Source organism: Protopterus annectens, chromosome 10.part0 (genome assembly GCF_019279795.1).
Source record: "Protopterus annectens isolate FY-2018-M chromosome 10.part0, PAN1.0, whole genome shotgun sequence".
NCBI lineage: Eukaryota > Metazoa > Chordata > Ceratodontiformes > Protopteridae > Protopterus > Protopterus annectens.
In genome coordinates, this window is record NC_056744.1 from 1758716861 (window position 1) to 1758740188 (window position 23328).

Sequence of the window (23328 nt, forward strand, 5' to 3'; positions counted from 1 at the left end):
TCCTAGGCCTTAAACACTTGTCCTGTATGGACAGACTCAAAAAACTCCAGCTAGTCTGTGTCTTATAGCGCCTACTTAGAGGCGATCTCTGCTTGACTTTCAAAGCCATGTCTGACCCAGCTCTGTTAGAAATGCTACATCTAACAAAATCCCAATCCCTCCACACTACACACTCCAGAGACCTCAGTCTCATTACCACAATCTACAGAACAAGCTGGAGGGACAGGTTCATAACCCAGAGACTGCCCATGCTATGGAATAGACTTCCCATAGATGTCAAGCAGAGCGCCTCACTGGCCTTCTTCAAGAGAAATCTTGATGAGTGGATGGGAAATAGAAAATTCGCCCCAGGGATCACTCCAGTGGCTCTACTTGACAGAGGCACTGGGAACTAAGTTCTGGTGGCACGATGCTAGGGTATTCCTATGGGCTAGGCTTATAAAGGCTCCAGGGCCATTAGCCTAGTACACACCTATGAACCTATAATCAGTTTGAAGCTTCAGAAAAGTGAATTCTCATCCGAAATGGGACAAGGGAGTATAGAGAAGTATGACATTTTTGTGTTTAAATCTTGTGAGACATATATTTTGTCTGTTCTCGTCTGAGTATCAAATCTATAATCCTTTTGAGAGCAGCCTAATAAATTGCTTTGTTTTATATTAAAGGTGTCAAATTAAGTGATTCAGACCACTTCTTGAAGTGCTTTGCAGTAGAGGTTAGACGCAAAGGTCTTTTATTTGTGGTTTCTGAGCAGTCCAAAATGCAATTTAAATCTCCCCTAATATTAAATTTCCTTTATAATTATTGATAATTAAATCTAAATGCTTTTTAGCAGTTCCCACACCCATGCCCAGAAATCAGTACATATTTACTAAGGTCCAGATTCTATTACATTTTTATATAACAGAGGATATAAGGCCTTTATCTTCATATTTATGCATGATTTGTGGGTTAACAATATTTTTTTCCAAAGTATCATAACTGCTCTTGTCTAAGAGGAGTGGGCTAAAATTAAATAATCATTTGGGTTCCATGTATTACTATCTTTAGCGTTGAACTGTGTCACTTGGAGAAAGTCCACTTGAGTTTCATTAAGTTTGATTTCTTTCTTGAGTTGTTCAGTCCATTAATGTTTAAAGATAAAAGTGATCAATCTATGTGAGATTTTGGGTGAAGTTGTAGATTGAATACAAGTATGTTTTCCTCATTATCAAATAGCGCTCTCTCAAATCATATGTGATCTTACTTTCAAACGCTTAGCGAGTGCTAAAACAGGCAGAGAAAAAATACATTTTGAGTAATAAATCTAAAACTAATAAATTTCTATTTCAACCATGGAATGAATAACATTCCTAGTCCAATAGATAAGCATTGATCCACTGGACTAACTTTCTTTCTTAAAAGAAAATAAACACACTCCCTGTTGAGCTCTAAGTAAGTATTAACAGACTTTTTAACACATTTTCTGTAAGATGAGACAGCACAAATATAATTTCAACAATCAATGCTTAAATATAATTAAATTACAAAGTTCAGTACTCTAAACGTGAATTTGTTATTAAAACAAACTGAATGTCATTAGAAATCTTTGTCTACTTTAAAAGGAATTGATATTCTATTTATCAGTTATTTCTTCCAATCAAGTATATATGTAAAGCAAGCCTTTCTATATGTTATGCTTGGAATGTGTCACTAGTTCTATCTTATGACTAGTGTTTTGACAAAATTATAACTTGTATTTACAGATCATTATAAGAGATAGATCTAAACATTTTCCTTCATGTGTGTTCCTCTAGAAGGAACATATGTACGCCTAACTTACAGACTTAGTGTTTTGTCTAAGGTATTCAGTAGTGAACGAGATCACATAATAAATAATAAAAATAATAATAAACATCATTGGTTATAAAAATATATCACCATAAAACAACTTGGGTTTAATATTTCCTGACACAAGTACAACAGAGTTAATAATTCCCATAAGCTCAGAACTTTCAGCATTAGCTAACTTATTATATTAAGCACTTTTGAATATTACCTAACAGTACTGACAGTTATTATTTTCACTGTAGCAAGGAAACCTAGAGATTGGCACTTACCATAAGTATGTGTCTCTAAATATCAAAACTTTTCTGATCTTTCTCATTCGATAAGTAATTCTAGTCAGTTTTCCTACGTACATAAAGCCTATATTTCCAAAGGACGGTGTCACTATATTGCCAGTAGCTTACTGTGTAATCAATTTTTGTTGACAGTTTTATTTAAATTTCTAATTAACAGACTGAAACACTTGGGTAGTAATTTTATCCTAAGTCAAAGCAAACAAAACAATACTATACTACAATGTAGTTTTGTTGCTTATATTCATGTGAAGCGTCCATGGTGAGCAAGGCAAATTAGAAGTTCAGTAATTAGGTATAGGATGAACCTGTCTTTTATTATGTTGTTATAAAGTATAGGGCGACTGTCCTGAATAAACTCAAAGGAGAAAGGTAGTAACTGAGGTTATTCACAATATATGTTACTATCATCTCATGACTAAATGATTTCTATATTTATTTGTATATCGTTGAGGAGAAATCCGTCATATAAGAATAAATGTAATAATTGTAGCCACAGATGAAATTAAGCTCTTAACTGCACAAGTCCTGACAGCATACTTGGGTTTCTGTAAAAAATCAGAGATACCAAAATTCTGCCAGTCATGCTAAATGCAATGTGGATATTTCCATAGTAGAGGATGGCAGGTTGTCATGGTACCAGTTCTCAGAGAGGTGGGACACAGCACATTCAACTAGATTTAGATTCTTATTAGTATATGCAATATTTGTTCTACAATTCTAGAGAAAGCCTTAATGATACAGGGGACCTATTTCTTTTGAATGTGGAAGGAACTGTTTTGGGGTTTAAGGAGAAATATTGTATTTTGAATGTTGTGGCATCCTATGAAAAGGTGAATACAGCAAATGAAGGATTGACACTGCATGCTACTTATCTTGACCTTACCTTAGATACCATTCCTCCTAAGGGAACAATTGATAGTCATTTTCATATATATATTTTTTCTAATACTTTTCGTGTTCATGGTGTACTCAGAAGCTGTCCTGGAAAGTAAAGGTTATAAGGTGGAAAAACAGTCCTGCACAGGACACCAGTCCATCAAAAGATTCACACTTAGACACAAAAGGTTGCTTTGCATTTCAGTGAATGTCATTTGGTTGAATTACCAACCACTGAAAACACTCTCTGAAAACTCATTTAATTGAAAATACATAACGTCGGGTGGCACAATGCCAGGGCACTTCTATGGGCTAGGGGCTTATAAAGGCTCCAGGGCTCCATTGTTGAATTACAAACCACTGAAAACACTCACTTAAAACTCATTTCTTTGACACAGTATATAGAAATACATATAATATAGATTAGCTCACTCTCCCTCTCTAAACATATATTTATTTTATTTATTTCACATTTGTTTACCAGGAAGTTCTGACTGGCTATAGATCCATTTCCAGCGGAGGCCTGGGGAGAAAAGCTCCACACTGAATCATTCAAATACACAATAGTAAACATTTGTATAATAAAATACTGAAAACAAACTACGATTACAAATAGGAATAAAAGTGATATAGACATTCAAAACGCTTGTACAAATTAAATTTAGATTTTATCTATATATATATATATATATATATATATATATATATATATATATATATATATATATATATATATATATCTATGGATAGATATAGAGATGGAGATATATATATATATATATACATATATATATATATATATATATATATATATATATATATATATATATGTATATATATATATACACACACACACACACACACACACACACACACACACACACACACACACACACACACACACACGCACATATCTACAGCAATTTAGAGTATTGCCAGGGTCCTATTGGCATGTCTTTGGGATGTGGGAATAAACTGCAAATACTAGTGAAAACACATGGATACATAGTCATGACATGCTGATTCCAAAGAAGATATTCCAACTGAGAATTAAATGGGTGAATCAAGAGCTCAGGGGCATCAAACTTAAATGCTGCTTCAGTGTGTTGCCATAACTTGGGATTTATGTAATACTTAAAGTCTTACCTGATATATACATTGTACAGGGTTTGATTCTGACCTTTGGTTATTGGCTAGGCTTGTAGCAAGGTTATTGGCTAGGCAAGGATGGCGCAGTGGTAGCGTTGTTGCCTCACAGCAAGAGGTTCTCTGGTTCGATTCTTGGCTGGGGTGCCTTCTGTGTGGAGTCTGCATATCCTCCCTGTATTTGTGTGGGTTTCCTCCGGTTGCTCCAGTTTCCTCCCACGTCACAAAGACGTGTCTGGAGCGTTTCTCCCTGGGCCTAAGACTGGTAGTATTTACCTAGGAACTTGTATGTAGTTCAGTGAGTGACTGTGAAACGGTGCTAACACAGCAGGACAAAATCCAGGGTGAGAGGTGGTTGTGCCCATCCCAGCAGGAATTAACAAAGGTGTTTTAAGGGCTCTGTATTGGTGTTGCTTCTGTTTTCAGGTTCTTCTGATAACCATTTAAAATGTTGGGACCCACAAGAGTGAGTCCCAAAATGTATTGACTTAATGACCGAAAGATCGGACTTTCATATACTAACTGATGTAATTTCTCAGAATATTCCCTGTTCTCTGAGGTATGATGATCTCTTAGTTAGTATGTACAAAGTTAGGGGGTGTGCAGGGCTTGACTTTCACATGGGGGTGCAGTGGAGCTCGCCTCCCTTGCAAAAAGAAGGTTAAGGGAGAAAAGCGACCAGGTTTTCATTTTTTTGTGGCTTTTTGGCACTTGGCATTTTAAGTGCTGACATTTCAATAAGGAGCCGATTCTTCTTCGCAGATACGAAAGAGAAACATGGACTCTGGATAACCAAGTATACTGATGGCTGCGAACTAGAAAAGATTCTACTAACATTATCCAAGATGGTGTATGCAAAGTGTGTGCTAGTTGCAGTATTAATGATCTTGTTTTTAATGCTCTATCACCCTCAGCACTGCGGCTAATGACGTGTGAAACACTTCACGTGGTGGTGGCTGAGTCTGCTTTGTGGATGGCTGTTATACAAAGCAGATAAAATCTATTAAAATATTTAATGTAGAACATGAAACAGTAGTTTGCTTTAGCTTCTCAAATAAATGTGTTTTAGCACATTTGTTTAACTTAATCACACTATGGAATATGATGCATTGAGTACCAGAATTACATTTAATACCTCTGATTAAGCCCTGTCAGTGCACTGCGGTGCAGTGTGTGTGATATTGTAATGCTGCCTGCACAGGTAATGCAATAGGGACTGTGTAGGCAGTGTGCTCCCCTGTGCTGTGACAGTGTTAGTTAACGCCGTAAGATTTGATAGAAAGGACAGTGAACTCTTATTGCAAAATTAATGGCCAAATAATTGCTCTTCCAGTAAGTATCTAGGGACAGTACTAGGTGACTTTTTAAACTTTGGCAAATGTCTGTTTTCCTTAGTTAGAAAAATGTATCTGTTAGTCCATCTAAGTCTAAAATATATGTGTAGTTACTCCGGATCTGGCCCTTTGTCGAATACAAGCATTGCATTTGATTGCCTTTGAACAAACAACTTGAAACAACTTGCAGAGGTGCAGTAATGCTTTATTAGAAAAATCATTGGTTGGAAAACTTGAGCTATTGAGAAAGGCTACAGGAATTGGCATTTATATTCTGTATCTTAAAGGTTTCTTGGCATATCCATTGCCTGGATAGTAGGGCCATTTTGGATTAGTTGTGCTTGAGTGGCTATGCCTGAGGCACACTGCAGGGGGATCCAATCCCAGATCTGGGACCCACTACTAAATTTAAATATCAGTAAAACAAGAAAAAGTGACAGTACCTCGCAAGATAAAGGAATAAACTTCCCCCTCATAGTCCGAAGTGTATATTTAGCTTCCTTCAGAAATAGTCTTGTTACATGTATGAGAAGTAACAATATCAGCAGGATGTCATGGCACTCAAGCCTCTTGAAGGCAAGGAAGTTGTAAGCTTTACCGTCAAATCTGTTTTCCTGTTAGCCTATCTAAAATAACAGTACAGAGTCCTGATACAATTTTGGCAGTGAATCTAGTCAGAATATTTCAGTAAGTGGTTTGGGTGAAAAAAATAATGATTCAGATGAAATTAAAAATGAATGGGAGTAGACTTCATGCTGAGTAACCCCCCCCCCCCCCCAGTTATTTAATTGATGCGTATATCTCACATCGCTGCTACTGGCAAGTTTTGGTAATGAGAAACCCATTTTGCCTAATTTATTTTGGATGGACATTGCTATTATATGAGATTGTTTTCATGAACACGATCTGCTGACATCAGCATTTTCATATTTTCTCTTTAACATCTGCGTGTAACTCATGGAAGAGTACCCCGCAGAGCTATTTATCTGTAATGAACTGTAAACATCGTAAGTGTTGAAGGTTTGTAGAGTTTTCAGATATCACTGCTCTGTATATATCACTTTGACTTTTTTCGTCTTTTGGCATACACATTTACTCTACATTTTGTGCACCAGATTATCTTGTGTCTTAGGGAGATGCAGTTTATTTAAAGTAATTTGCTTATGATGGTTTGTATGGGATTAGAATCAGAATTACCCTGCCTATGTTTTTTTTCTTAAAATATTTTAGTCATTTTTTCCTCTAATTCAAAAATGCATTGGCAAGTTCTTAAAAATGTACAATTCTGAGTGAAAAACATTTTACATTAGGGTTTTCACCAGAAACAAAATTGGCAATTGAGGTAGTAACACCGTGATATTACTACTGGTTGTATTAGGTACATTTTTGTAACAGTAACCTAAAAGGGGAAGACAATCATAGGTAAACTTTAAGCGCTGTTTACTAATGGGGTTTATAAGCTCTGCAAGGTTCAAGAAATCAGAGTCAGTGTTTGTACCCACTGATAATTTGATGGTTCTTTCATTCCTGTACCCTAAATACTCTGTTCATTTTTCCACAGTATGTCGTCATCCCAACACGTCGAGCCACTGCCTCTGCCCTGCAGATCGTTCTAAGCCACTTACTGGGAGATGCTGGGAGCCCCTATATCATTGGTGTGGTAAGTGAAAAATGTCTTCAGCTGAACAAGAAATGCAAAAAACTGTTTTTCTTGTTTAAGTGAAAAGATTAACTTGAGCTTAATTTTTTTCTTCAAACTCTCTGCCTTAGGAAGTTGTGGTCCAGCCTGCTGGCAATTAAGGATGTCACATTAATTAACTGTCTGCCTGTAGATGTTAATGACAGTTGAGCCGAAGAGATACTGGGCTAGTGTAACAGATTATTTAACTATTCTAGGACTGTGAGATGACAGTCCTTAGAGTTTTTGCTGCAGCTATTTATTATAAACATTTTCATGGTGTGATTATTTATTCTACTTCCTCATTAGATTGAGGATAGTGGAGTGGATGTTATGTTTGAATTCCCAATCGCACTGAAGTCTTCTGAATTCCTGACTTTTGTATTGGAGCTTTTCTAAGATGTCAGCATCAGGTAGTCCCAGTCTCAAGAACGTTACCATGATGTACTAATCACACTTCATAGGTGTGTACTAGGCTAATGGCCCTGGAGCCTTTACAAGCCTAGCCCCAAAAAATTGCCCAGGCACCATGCCACCTGATGTTAGCTCACAGTGCCCGTATCCAGTAGGGCAAATGGAGTGATCCCTGTTGTCCATCCACTCGTCAAGATTTCTCTTGAAGAGGGCCAGCAAGATGCTCTGCTTGACATGAATGGGAAGCTTATTCTGGAGTATGGGCAGTCTTTGAGAGATGAATCTGTCCCTCCAGCATGTTCTGTTAATTGTGGTAATAAAATTGTAATCTCTGGAGCGTGTGGCGCGGGGGGAATTGGGATTTCTTTAGGTGTAGCATTTCAAGTACGGCTGGGTTGGACATGGCTTTGTAAGTCAAGCAGAGATCGCCTCTAAGTAGACGATAAGAGACTGAGAACAGCTGACGTTTCTTGAGTCTGTCTGTGTAGGACATGTATTTAAGGCCTAGGATCCTTTTTGTGAGGTACTTTTGTGGCCTCTCCTGCTGTTGTAGGTGTCTGGTCAGGTACTTGCCAAACTGGGTGTTATATTTGATGTGGTCTAATGATGGATGAGTAGAGAGGGATGATGACCTCTTTCTTCCTGTATGTGAAACCTTTGGTTATAAGATGTACCATGTAGAAGGACTTTCTGACCAAAGTGGCACTGTGGTAGTCGAAGGTGAGGTGGCTGTCGACCTGGGTGCCCAGATCTGTTATGACCCCTTCAGTGTTCAGTTGTCTCCCATCAACATGGTAATTCATAGGGACTGATTTTTTTTTCCAAAGGGGATGATGGCGCATTTTTTGGCATTAAGATTCAGGGCATAGTTCCGAGATCAGTCACTGGTTTCAGAGAGGCCCTTTTGTAGGATTTCTGCATCACTTGGGGTGTTGATAATGACTCCTAACTTGCAGTCATCAGCAAACTTTGTCAGCCAGAGTCCTTCTGTGTTGGCCTGGACTTCTGAGAAGTAGATGCCAAACAGGAGAAGGCCCAGGACTGAGCCCTGTGGGACTCCACTCGTGACTGATCTACAGTCTGACTTGGATTCTGCAACTTTCACTCTGTGGGTCCTGTCTGTGAGCCGATTTGCAACCCACCTAGTGATGTAAGTATTGATGCCTAGTTTGGTGAGTTTATCAATGATACCTGAGTGGGGAATGGTATCAAAGGACTTGGCCAGGTCGAGGTAGGCTGTATGCACTACCTTACCCTCATACAGTCTTGTTGACTGCCTCAAAGTCAACCAAGTTCAGCAGGCAGGATTTCCCATTGACAAAGCCAAACTCTGTGGGGTCGAGTTTGGAGATTGCCTATATCTTTGTTAAGCAAGTCCATGATGATGCGTTCCATAGCTTTGCATACCAGACTTGTCAGCTAATGGGGCGTTAGTTACCAGGGTCTGTAGTTGCTCCCCCTTTATGGAGTGGGATAACTGTAGCAATGCACCTTTCATTAGGGACATAGCCTGAGGTAAGGCTGTGATTGAACTGGACAGTGGTGCCAGTTTGTTTTGTAGCTCATGTGGGATGCAGCCAGGGGTATTATCGGGTCCCATGGACACTGTTTTCTTGGCTTTAGACAGTGCAACTTTTACCTGTGCTGCAGAAATGGTGGGCCCCAGGCTTTCTTCTGGTATTTTGATAGGGCCCTTGGGGGGGGGGGGTAAAGTTGGCACTGAATCTGTCGGCCAGTATGTTGGCTATATCTGTTGGCTCAGTATAGGAGGAGCCATTGTGCAATAACAGAGCAAATCTGGGTATTGCCTTGGAGGGTTTTGATATAGCAATAGCAGGCTTTGTACTTGCGTGTATTTCTGTCGGTTTGAATGTTTTGGGGATGTTGGAATAATCCATATTTGTGAAATGCATGGCTTTTTTGAATCAGAATAAAATTTGTACCTACTTGACTCCATGAATAATGTGGAACTAGTTATGCTAGTATTCCTTGTGCAACTCTAGTAAGTATTCCTTAGTTAACTAGTTAACATAGTTATGTTTAATTCCCCTCCTGGTCTGTGAGATGCCACTTTCAGACCATACATCTGCAATTATTTTAACATCCACTGCAGTCTTAGAGTTTCCCTATACAAACAGTTTCTGAGTATATTGGTCAGCATTTTCTTGCGTCATTCCATCTGAACATCTTTACCATAGTCATATTCATGGAATTTATTGCATCCATGCTACACTTCTAACAGTATCTTTTCAACTTGATCATATCGCTTTTGTGCATCCGTAAATGCTGAAGACATAAACACAACACCAGTTCTTTTGTAGGATCACAGCGGTTTTATTTTCCTGGCATCTACTTTCTAGCACAACTTGGTTATCCACAGCCATCCATCACTATAACCCTTTATCTCATTTTTTGCACATGGAGTTGGGATGTCACTTCCAACAGTGACAATCATCTAGAGCCAAGGTTTACACTACCAGGTAGCTAGCTCTGTCTCAGTAATTCTTCCATTTCAGACACACACACACACACACACACACACACACACACACACACACACACACACACACACACAGACACACACAGACACACACAGACACACACACACCCACACACCCTATGGCCACCTACTGCATATCTTTGGAATGTGGGAGGAAACCACAGCACCCAGAAGCAAGGGTCAATTAACCAGCTTATTTAGAGGTTAACAAATGGAAATTAAGTAAATAAAACAATCACATGCAGGCATGTGGTATATGCATTCAGAAATTCTTAAAAGGAACTATAGTATTCCACTTCTGAAAATATGTTTCTTCACTTCTGGCAGGAGTGCTTTCAATCTTGCACAATGTAATATAATGATGTATATCAAACTTAATTCTCTAGAACTTGTAAAGTGGCATTCACATCACTATAGCTAACTCATTAACATTAAAGCTATGTGCCTTTTATCCAAGGAGAGGCATTCTCTGGGTGCTATGCATTGTCAATATGAGAAGGGACTGCCTCTGTATATCATGACCTCTGTCCAGCCACTACAGCTGCAGTCCATGGGTAGAATGATCCATGAATGGCAGTAAAAATACCATCTGTAGGTGCCATGAACCCTTAAAGAAAGAAAGGTCGCCTTTTGGTGCTATGAATTCTGACTTGCACCAGTGTTATACTCTGTGTTGTTCTAGCTATTGAGTTCAGAAATAGTTATTCCTTTTCTTGGCAAATCTGTACAATTCCCAGGAGGATGTCTTGCATTAAGGATAGATGCAGTGAACTTTCCTTATAAAATTGTTTCCTGTTGTGTTTTCCAGTATCTGGAGTTAAAACATAAGGAAGTTAGAGTCAGAAATATAAAGTAAAAATTGTTCAAACACATCTTTCTCCTTCTGCCAGATGATAAAAATGTCATCCAGGTACCTACAGTAAAAAAGACCAACATTGATCTGTTTGTAAAATTTGCCTTCAAAAAGTTATTCTGTAGAACTATATCCATAAGCTCCACTAGAAACTTAATCTCCCTGTAGTGAAATCTATAACTGTGTCGAGAAAGAATAGTATCTGGTCATGGGGAATGTTAGTAAAAAGGTCAGTGGCGACTGTCATGACAAAACACTGATCAGTTAAAACATCATTAGAAACCACTCTGTGGAATGTTGCTCAAGGCCTCCTTAAGTTTCATGTTTATAAAGACAACTAAAGGATAGATCTTTGAACTTTGTGTAGATACTAAGTCTGTAAGGAAGATCAACCACTATCTTGTGTATATTGGGAATACCAAACACTGTCGGAATTAATGGGTGTTGAAGTGTTAAGAATTCTTTACTTTCAGGACTAATCACCCCCTATGTTAAAGCGTCTTCTGAAACAAGTCTATCTTCTGATAAGCTTTATTTATTTCATTATTTGAAATAGAGGAATATTTAGATTCATCCTGCAGTAATTCAAAAATTTTATTACAATAGTCAGTCTGGTCAACTATAACCACCCCACCCCCTTTATCAGGCTTCAAGACTCTTAGAGGTTTGTCTTTGGTTAGACTTTCTAACACAGTATGCTCTTCCTTACTCAGGTTGGAAAACCATCTCCTTTTATCCCTTGAGAGGGCATACAGGTCTCATTTACAGGCCTTCTCAAAATGATAAGTAGTTTCATTGGGGGGGGGGGGTTTGAAAGACTGTTCTTTTTAAAGGAACAGTATAATGCTGCTTCAGAACTTGGAACCATCTTCTTTGCACCATGCATCACTGATAAAAACTAAGTCCAAAATAGTGTCAATAATATTCATTTTGTTGGAAGGTACGAATTTAAAACCCTTCTGAAACAAAGAAAAATTAGCATCCTCAAGAGTCAGGTAACTATAATTAAATACAGTGAAATTGTTAAGGCTGATAATATTATTTTTCCTTCATGTATGTGGTTTACCACTTCCTTCCCTGTCCCCATCATATACTGGTCTTCTATGCTCTGTTGGTGAGGAAAAAAAAACTCTGGTTGAATTTCTGGGAGCCTTGCCTGGAGCCCTTGTTTTTTAACCTGTCGGACCTCCTGGAGGGGTCGATTGGGGTTAAAGGGTTTGTCTGTTGGGCGAATCGCACTGATCAACAAAGTTATTAAAAACATTGGGTCTCTTAAAATTTTTGCTATCCAAGTTAAAGAAAGTCAGGGGGACAAAATCTTCTGTAGCCTCAGAGGGACCGTTTTTGCATTCCTTGAAAGGATAAACTTTCCTTTCACAATAATCTCGGTCGTCACTCAATAATTTCCTTTGTTTGGTTTTAATCATTGTGTCGGTGCGCTCACTAATACATTTAAAAACGCTATTGTAATTGTGGCTGTGAAAATCAAATAATTTGTTTAAACTTTTGCTGTTGAGTGCAATAATATCTTCCATAAAAGTCATTGGTGCTTGTTGCATTGAAATCTATAATAAATTCAAAAACCCAAGTTCACATTTATTGAACATGTCAAACAAGTTTGTGTTCAACTGAACCATTTTGGATACCAAAAGGAATCTTATAAAGTCTCAACCTCCTGGAGACCTCTTTCCTCTTCATAAATTCCATTAGAAAAAGATTGTCGAGTTGAATGGTATGCACCTTAAGGAGTTTCTTTTCCATCTCACGAATCGTGGTCAGAGGAATAGGAATGTGCTGTTCGCAGATCAGGCATTAAAGAAAAATTTTCTTGAAATCAGTCTTGTTAGTCTCTTTGGGGTCATGAACGTGTTTCTGAAGAAAGTTCCAGATAAACCCCATCTCCCTGTTGATGCAGGATTGGGTATGCAAACAAACTCCACTTTTGCTCAGAGCATTGTTTGAGAAGTTACAAATAAACCAGTAAAACACGCCTCAGATAGGGCAGTGTTTTCTTGGTTTATTTGTAGCTTCTACACTCTCCGGTGTCTCAATGTTTTATTTTGGACTGTTTGAGAAGTGTCGTTCCTCACTAGGTCTCAAAAATAAATATAGATGTTCTTCGTGTTTCACTGTTCCAGTCATCACATTTGGGTTATCCCTGCCAGGGTAGCCCTCGGCCAGCCCGAATACCAGAGGCTTAGTATTTCTGCGTTGGTTACTGTCGCTTGAGGACTGACGTCAGGTCATCAGTAGTATAAAGTAAGGCAGCCGACACAATTAAATCCATCTTTCTTGCTGTGGAGCCCAAAGCAGAAGCAGATGTTCTTCGTGTTTCACTGTTGCAGTCATTACATTTGGGTAATCTGCTGGCAGGTTGCCCTCAGTCGGCCTGATTAACAAAGTCTTGGGTCCTGCGTCAGTTGCTGTCCCTTCTTCCATGACGTCAGGTCGTCAGGGGTATAAAACATGCAGCCGACGCCATTACTTAGTCTTTCTTGCTGTGCGGTGCCTGAAGCAGAAGCAGTTTGCAAGTGCTGGTCGGCAGACTCCTGAAATTGTCATTTTCGAGTTTCAGAACTGAAGTCTTCAACTGCTTTAAGTACCCCGTTGGGGAAACTTTTTCTTGCTCCTTACCGATGTCAGTAAAAGTTAATAATTGCATTACTTGTGGAAAGCAAATATATCATAAAGACTTTCATTCGTACTGTATTCCTTGTCTAGGTCCAGACCATGACGTACCTTGCTGTCAGTTTCGTGCTTTATTTAATCAACGCACTATCCGTCGTCGGTACATTTTTGCCTCAAAATATTTCGGTTCTCGGTTTAATTATCCAGAAATGTCGTCGGTTAGCCATCCGACTACTGGGATTCCGAAAAAACGCAAAGATAAAGACAGAGACAGGCCACCGAGGTCCAAAACTGCCGACGACACTTCTCCTAAGCCAGTCGCCAGTTCGGCGGTACTCAGTGAGGTGCTTTTGCAGCCCCTGATACCCTCTACTTCTGATTCTCAGGCCTCTACTGAGACCCATTCGGAGTCAGGTATGCCGCGAAATACTTCACCTATGGAACCCGTGGTTGTCTCTACCTTGGATGGGTCCAGAGCCGTTATGCAGGCACCGGCTTCTGAGGGTATATTCAGGCCTACAGACTTGCATATTAAATCGACACCGCCTTCATTACTAAGGCCTAAATCTCGATCCATGTCTAAAAAACTGATGCCCAGGCCACATGTTCAGGCCCCTATGCCTAAAAACAAATGATAAAAATGGCTGAAGATGTAATTACTCTAATCAGGGGTAGTCAAACCCCCCCCCCTCCCCCTAAGAGGCCTAGGACTGAGCTTGATTATGAATCTTCTGATCAGGATTCTGTTTATTCTGACTCTTTTAATGACCTGGATTTGTCCGTACCTACTTATGAGGATTCTGATGCAGAGGATTCCATCCCCTCTGCTTTTCCTCCAGAGGATTTTTCTTTTGGGGAAACCTTACATACTTTAAGGGAGCATTTCCACTGGGAAAGCCAGGAATTTTCTGATTCAAAAAAGAGGCTTAGGGATTTCCTTCTTCCTCAGCATAGGCCTTTGGCTATACCTCCTGTACTAGACATTGTTTTTGTTGTGTTCTCGGAATCCAGTTTGGCCCCTGATTCCCTGCCTCCGGCTCCTAGTAAACCTGACATTACACTACAGGGTTCCCGAATCCCACAAGTTCCTTTTCAAAAATCCTGTTGCAGATCCAGAAACCATTTCTCAGGGGCCCAAGGGCATTAAGGCTTCTACTTCTAAAAATCCTACCCCTTCTGATAGGGACTCCAGGGTGCTAGATAGATGGGGTAAAAAGGCTTATACTTCTGCAACCTTGGCAATCAGAGCTTTAAACTGCCAATTGCATATGTTAAAATATCAACAACGTATTATTGGATTGCTTAAACAGAAAATTATGTTGATTCCTGACTGTGCGGAAGATAAAGATTTACAGGATTTAATACATTCTGCTGAACAAGTTGGAAAACATAGTTTGCAATGTGGTTTTGATTCTTTAGAGACTTCTTGCAGGGCTGCTGTTACTGGGTCTGTGCTTATGCTTGGCTTAAGGAGCAATCTTTACCTGATCATGTTAAAGCTAAATTGTTGGATGCTCCTTTAAATCAAGACCACCTGTTTGGCAATAAGGCTGAAGACGTTCTTAAAAAGATGGAAGATAAAGCTAAATCTATGCAAACTGTTAAGATTTTTTACAAGTGCAACTGCCAAGATTTAGTAGGAACTGGCCTACTAAGAATCGGTCCTTTCCAGCCCCTTCCAGATCCTCTCAAGCCAAACCCAGACACAGCAAAAACCCCAGGTTTCAGTCGCAGGAGACTCTCAGAACTAAGCAGTGGGGGGTCTTCACTTCCAAATCTGGAAATAGCAAGACACCCCCCTATAGTAAACCGTCTCAATGACTTCCTTTTAAAATTCCCAAGCACTTAGCTTTTAACTGCCCTTTTGTGGGGAAAGATTGCTCTTCATGCAAAGAACTGGGAACTCATAACCCAGGACAAATGGGTTTTAAATATAGTGTCTCAGGGATACAGATTTCATTTCCACATGTTGCCATCACCAAACGTGTGGCCAAACCTGCCCCCAAATCAGTGGGCAGAGGCTCAAAAACAAGTACTTTCCCTCTTAAGCATGGAGGCTATTCAACTGGTACCAGAAGAGGAAAAGGGACAAGGTATCTATTCCAGGCTTTTTCTGGTACTCAGAAAAGACAAATCATGGCGTCCAGTCCTGGACCTGTCTACTCCAAACACCTTTCTGGAGATTCCAAAATTCAAGATGCTGACTCTTCACCAGTTACTTCCTATGCTAGGGGAAAAACGCCTGGTTGGCAACTTTAGATTTAAAAGAGGCACACCTGCACATCCCAATCAGGAAATTTTGCAGAAGATACTTCGCTTCAAAGCAGGCTACTTGCATTATCAGTTCTCTGCACTGCCGTTTGGCGTGTCTACTGCGCCCAGGGTATTCCCAAAATGCCTAGCTCCGGTGATTGCATTTTGCAGGCAAAGAAATATTCAAATATATCCATACCTGGACAATTGTCTAATTCAGGCAGAAAACCAGGGCATTCTTTTAAATCATCTGGCATTTGTAAAAATGGTTCTAACTTGTCTGGGGTACACCATAAATGAAAAGAAATCACAACTGGTACCCCGTCAACAGATTACATTCCTGGGTGCAAGCTTGAATGCAACTGCCCAGATGGCTTTCCTCACATCAGAGAAGCAAATTCATTTGGTAACTTACTTCAAATAAGTGGCCACAAAAACCCTGCTATCTGCAAGACAAATACTGCAAGCTTTGGGGTTCATGGCCTCCTGCATTCTTCTAATTCCATATGCAAGATTGCATATGAGGAAACTACAGTGGTATCTAAAAAGTCTATGGAGTCAACATTGTCACAGCCTGAAAACAATGATCACTATCATACCTTGCCCATGCCTGGACTTCCTATGGTGGGCAGTGGCCTGCCACCAAAACAAGAGACTACCATTCACACTACTCCCTGCCGCCCAAACCCTAACTACAGATGCATCAGACTATGCATGGGGGGCTCATCTGGCAGGGAAGTGCATTCAGGGCAAATGGAACCCAAATCAAATGCACCTACATATCAATCAAAAAGAAATGTTAGCTGTACAGAATGCTTTGACAGCCTTCAAGGACTACATGCTTCCAGGACAACTAATGGTAAAGACGGACAACACAACGGTTATGCGGTACATAAACAAGCAGGGGGGTACACATTCCTACCCCCTCTGCAGATTAGCCATGGCATTGTGGAACACAGCTTTGAGCTACCAAGTGCACTTACAAGCTCAATTCCTGCCAGGAAAATTGAATACACTGGCAGATGGACTAAGCAGAAACCTCATGGACCCACACAAGTGGAAACTGGAACCACGGATTTTCAACATATTGACAAGCGAATGGGGGAACCCAGACATAGATCTATTTGCCTTCCCCCAGAACTACCAGTTGGACAAGTTTTGCACAAGGACCCCCCACAAACAAGCCTGGAAAGTGGATGATCTGTCCTTCAGCTGGAAAAAACGATCAGTCTATGCCTTTCCTCCTCTACCTCTGCTCTCCAAAGTTCTACTAAAAGTCAAATAGGACAAACCAAGGATGATTTTAATTGCTCCAGACTGGCTGCGCCAACACTGGTACCCCCTCCTGCTCAGTGTGTCGCAAATATCTCCATGGCACCTGCCTCAGACCCCTTTCCTGCTGTCTCAGCAGGAGAACCAAATTCTGCACCCTCAGCTTCCAACATTAAACCTTGCAGCCTGGCTAATCACTTAAATTCATCCTTATCATCCCTCAGCAAACCTGTGATGGATATCATCTTGGAAGCAAGGAGATCTAGTACTAGAAAATCTTATGCTGACAAATGGAAAAGATTGTGTGCCTGGAACCAATCTTTAGGGATGAGCACAGCAGCGCCCAATTTACCTCAGATTTTGCAATACTTAACTGAGATGCTTCACAAGGGCCTGTCTTTTTCCTCCATTAAAATCCACGCCTCAGCTATTTCAGCTCACTATAACACAGAACTACCCCTCTTCTCTCATCCTCTGCTCAAGCAGTATCTCAGAGGGGTAAAAAACTTGAGACAACCCAGGAGAGCTCCTACCCCTGTCTGCGACTATAACTTTGTTTTGGAGAAACTCACTCTACATCCTTTCGAGCCAGCTGCTACTGCAGACTTAAAATTTCTTTCTTGGAAAACAGCCTTCCTTTTAGCAATCACCTCAGCTAGAAGGATATCCAAATTACAGGCCCTTATGGCAGTGGAGCCTTTCATCATCTTTCATGCGGACAGGGTATCTCTCAGGACCAATCCATCCTTTATGCCCAAGGTGGTTTCCAGTGTGGCTCTTAATCAGTCCATTCATTTGCCACCTTCTTTTTCAATCCACAGAACAATGGGGAACGGGTTCCACATTCCTTGGATGTGCACAGACAACTTAGATTCTACTTGGTAAGGACTAAATCTCGAAGAAAATCTGAACAACTGCTGGTAGCATTTGCTGCAGGAGCAGAGGGGAGGGATATTTCAAAACACACCATTTCTAAATGGATAAGCCATTGCATTCATTTCTGCTATAAGCACCATGGAAAACCTATCCCCCAGGGGATCAGGTCTCACTCCACCAGGGCTGCATCTACAGCCTTTATCAGAGGTGTTCCTACCAGGGATATCCTAGAAGCTGCTACCTGGAGTTCTGTGCATACTTTCACCAAGCATTATCATTTACCAATTTTCTCTAAATCCAGAGCTGGCTTTGCCACTGTTGTTTTGCAGGGCCTTATAGCTGGCCCTAATGCTGTATAAACTCCTCCTCCCAACCATAGCTTTGGGAATCTGCCCAAATATAATGACTGCAACAGTGAAACATGAAGAACATAGCACAGTTGTGTACACTTACCATAAATGTAGATGTTCGAGTGTATTCACTGTTGCAGTCCTGGTTACCCTCCCTCCAGCACCCTAGGTTTTCTGGCTATACCTCTACTTTCCTTTACTATGCTTAAAAGCCTTTTTGGTGTATTTGCTTTTGGTTGGAGGTATACTTTTGTGTTTTTGTGCTTATTTGCTTCCCATTAGGGGGGCACCTGACATCTGGGGCAAGAAAAACTGATGTAATGGTGTCGGCTGCATGTTTTATACTCCTGACGACCTGACGTCACGGAAGAAGGGACAGCAACTGACGCAGGACCCAAGACTTTGTTAATCAGGCTGACTAAGGGCAACCTGCCAGCAGATTACCCAAATGTAGTGACTGCAACAGTGAATACATTCGAACATCTACATTTATGGTAAGTGTACACAACTGTACTTTTGCATGAGTGCCGGTCAGCCGCAACCTGAGTTTTCGTCTCTGAACTGAAGTCTTCTAAAGCTAAGTACCCCATTGGGGAGCCTTTTTTATTGCACTAACAGATGCCAGAAAAACTTAACAATTGTCTCGCCTGTGGAAAGCAAATAACACACTGAGACTTCCACTCTTACTGCATCACTTGTTTAGGCCCAGACCACGATGTTCCCCATTGTCGCTTCTGTGCTTTGTTCAATGCCAGAACTATCTGTCTTCGGGCCCTTATTGTAGCCAGATATTTTTGTTTACAGTCTTCGAATTCCGATATGGCTTCGGTAAGCCATCTGATAGCAGATCGTTCGAAAAAAAACATAAAGATAAAGACAGAGACGGACCACACAGGTCCAAACCTACTGACGACGCTTCCGTTAAGCTAGTCGTCAGTCCCCCGGTACTCAGTGAGGTGCTTTCGCAGCTCCTGATGCCCGCTTCTGTTTATTCACAGGCCGCTACCAAGACCCTTTCGGAGTCTAGTTTGCCACAAAACTCTTCTTCGACTAAGGATCCTGCGGTCATCTCTACCTTGGATGGGTCCGGAGCCACTGAGCAGGCACCTGCTTCCAAGGAAGTCCTTCGCACTACTGAATCTCGACACAAACCGACATCTTCTTTCAGGACTACCGTTCTTTCAAAAACTACCGAGTTTCTTAGGCCCAGGGTTTGAACCACACCCAAGAAACCGATGACCTACTCTCAGGTGCCTGCTACCTTGCCTCAGTCTCAAATGCTTAAAATGGCGGAAAACCTTATCATGCTGATCAGGGGAAGCTGAGCTACCCCCTCAAAAAGGAAAAGAGATCTGTCCCCTGTAGTTTTGTCTTAAGAGTCAGATGAATCTGATGCATCTGACTATGAAGACCTGCAACTCCTCTCCACTTATGAGGATTCTGTTGCAGAGGACTCCATTCCTTCAGCCTCTTCCCAGAGTATTTTTCCTTTGAGGAAACCCTGCATACTTTAAGGGAACATTTCCAATGGGAGAGTCAGGACTACCCTCAGTCTAAAAAGAGACTTGGGGAATTCTTAGATCTTCCGCTACACAGACCCTTGGCCATCCCCCCCAGTCCTGGATGTTGTGGATGATGTTTTCCTTGAATCCAGCTTGACTCCTGATGGCCTACCTTCTGCTCCCAGAAAACCAGGCAGGCACTATAGAGTCCCTGACACACACAAATATATTTTTAATAATCCAGCGGCTGACCCTGAGGTAATTTCTCAAGGGATTAAAGCAACCTCTGCTAAGAATCCCACACCCTCAGACAGGGATTCCTGAGCATTGGACAGATTGAGTAAAAAAGTGTACACCTCAGCTACTCTTGCTATCAGGGCACTAAATTGTCAGTTCCATATGCTGAAATTTCAGCAGCATACCCTGGAACTCCTTAAACAAAAAATGTCTTCCCTTTCTGCTTGGACAGAATCTAAAGATTTACAAGACTTAATGCATTCTGCAAGCCAAGTAACTAAGCATACTTTGCACTGTGGTTTTGATGACCTAGAAGCTTCTTGCAGGGCAGAAGTCACTGGATCTGTCATTAGAAGACATGCATGGCTTAAGGAACAACCCCTGCCAAACCATGTCATATCTAAATTGTTGAATGCTCCCTTGCACAAAGATAACTTGTTTGGCACTAAGGCAGAAGAGGTCTTAAAAAAGATGGAAGAAAAAGCAAAATCTATGCAAACAGTTAAAGATTTCTTATAAGTCCAGCCCCCTAGGTTCAGCAGGCATTGTCCATCCAAGCATTGGTCCTTTCCTGCTCCGAGTAAACCAGCCCAGCCTAAGCCCTGTGGAAACAGACCACCCAGACAGCAGCCCCAGGGGATGCAGAGATCTAAGCAGTTGACTACCTGCACTTCAAAACCAGGGAGTTCTAAGCCACCCCTTATGGTAAGAACTCACAATGACTCACCCCCCCCCCTGCCCACCTTCACTTACCCCTAGGAGGAAAACTCTCATTTCACTCAAGCACCTGGGCTACCATAACCAAGGACCAATGGGTTCTGAACATTGTGTCTCAGGGATACAAAATTTCCTTCCATGCCCTTCCAACCCCAAAAGGTTTCCCAGATCTACCACCAAATCAGTGGGTAGAGACTCAAACGCAAATCGTTTCCCTTCTCTCTATGAGAGCAGTAGAGCACGTTCCTGCAGAACAGATGGGCCAAGGCTTCTACTCCAGATTTTTTCTGGTGTCCAGTAAAGAGTGCACCTGGTGTGCCATCCTCGATCTATCAATTCTAAACACCTTCCTGGTAATCCCAAAATCCAAAATGCTCACCCTCCTGCAGCTGCTACCCATGCTCTCCAAGGACGCTTGGCTAGCCACCCTAGATCTAAAAGAGGCCTACCTCCACATTCTTAACAGGGAATCATGCAGGAAATATCTCCGCTTCAGGGTAGGATCTCACCACTTTCAGTTCTCTGTGCTTCCCTTTGGGTTATTTACTGCTCCCAGAGTTTTTACAAAATGTCTGGCTCCGGCCATTGCATTTTGCAGACAAAGAAATATTTAAATTTACCCATACTTAGACGACTGCCTTATTCAGGCAGACAGCCAGGAAAAGCTGCTCAAGCACCTGGCCTTTGTAAAGACACTACTAACCTCCCTAGGTTACACAGTCAACAAAAAGAAATCCAAACAGGTGCCCACCCAAAGGATAATCTTCCTGAGAGCAAGTCTGGACACAGCATCCCAGATGGCATTCCTTATACCAGAGAAACAAATTTTCCTGGCAGCCTACTTCGCTCATCTAGCCACCAGGCCCTAGCTATCTGCAAGGAAGATCCTGCGAGATCTAGGTGTCATGGCATCTTGCATACTACTCATTCCATATGCCAGACTGCATATGAGGAAACTTCATTGGTACCTAAAGTCCCTTTGGTGTCAACACTCTCAAGACCTGGAAACTCTTATACCTATAATTCCTTGCCTCAGAAAGGAATTTATTTGGTGGGCAACAACATGCTCCCACAACAAAGGACTGTCCTTCTCCCCACCCCCACCACCCAGACCATCACCACAAATGCATTAGACTATGCTTGGGGTACACAACTGGACAGCAGTTGCATACAGGTCCAATGAAGCCCTCAGGAAATCCCTCTGCACATCAATCAAAAAGAGATGATGACTGTGCAGCATGCCTTGATAGCTTTCAAACCCCTTCTCTCTCCAGGGGTTCTCCTGATCAAAACAGACAACACAACTGTGATGTGGTACATCAACAGGCAGGGAGGGACTCACTCTTACCCTCTTTGGAGGCTGGCCATGACACTTTGGCTCACAGCCTCTTCCATGCAACTACACCTGTTAGCACAATTCCTACCAGGCTCTCTCAACTCTCTGGCAGACCAATTAAGCAGAAACCTTCTGGACCCACACGAGTGGCAACTTAACAGAAGTACCTTCACCCTAATAACTCATAAATGGGGAACCGTGAAGGTCGACCTCTTTGCCTCCCACACCATCCATCAGCTCAGAAAATTCTGCAACAGGGAGCATCACTGCATGGCTTGGAAAGTGGATGCCCTGTCCTTCCCCTGGGTCAATCTATCGGTCTATACCTTTCCTCCCCTACCTCTCATTCCCAGGGTACTGCTCAAAATAAGGGAGGAAAAACCAAGGATCATTCTTATAGCTCCAGACTGGCCACGACATTATTGGTACCCCTTGCTGCGCAGTCTCTCCCCACTGCCTCCATGGCATCTTCTTCAGATTCCAAACCTCCTTACCCAGAGAGAAGGGGAATTCTTGCATCCCAAATTGCAGACACTCAGTTTGGCAACTTGGCTTATTCCTTAACCACGAACCAATCTGCCATTCTAAGTAAACAGGTTCTGGATGTTATCCATGAGGCCAGATGTCCTAGCACCAGAAAGTCTTATGCAGATAAATGGAAAAGGTTCTGCACATGGATCCAGGCTAAGGGAGCCAATACGCCACAGCCCTCCCTCCCTCCCTCTCATCCTGGATTACTTAGCTGACCTACTATGCAGTGCTCTCTCTCCTGTACAAAAATTCATGCCTCTGATATTTCTGCTCATTTTCCCACTGAGCAGCCCCTGGTCTCACATCCTTTGATTAAACAGTTCCTCAGTGGGGCTAGCAACTTGAGCCCCCCCCCCCCCAGAAGGACACCAACGCCAGCTTGGGACCTTAACTCTGTGTTGGATAAGCTCACCCTACCCCCTTTCAAACCAGCTTCTTCTGCAGAGCTAAAATTTCTCTCCTGGAAGACCATATTCCTTTTGGCCATCACTTCAGCCAGAAGAGTCTCTGAGCTGCAAGCACTCATGGCTATGGAACCCTTCATCATCTTCCATGCAGACAGGGTGTTCCTCAGAACTAACCCATCCTTCAAGCCCAGTGAGGTGTCCAGTGTGGCTCTCAACCAATCCATTCATCTACCCACCTTCTTTCCTAATCCCCAGAACAAGGGGGAAGGATTCTTCACTCTCTAGATGTGCACAG

General features: G+C 41.6%; 1 protein-coding gene across 1 annotated transcript in view; it reads left to right on the forward strand.

The window, feature by feature from the left end:
* Positions 1-23328, forward strand: part of LOC122813987 (protein spinster homolog 1-like) — a 329320-nt gene that overhangs the window by 233348 nt on the left and 72644 nt on the right. The window contains exon 11 of the mRNA XM_044086558.1: positions 7041-7139. Within this exon, the coding sequence (XP_043942493.1) occupies positions 7041-7139 (99 nt within the window). The remainder of the gene's footprint in view (positions 1-7040; positions 7140-23328) is intronic.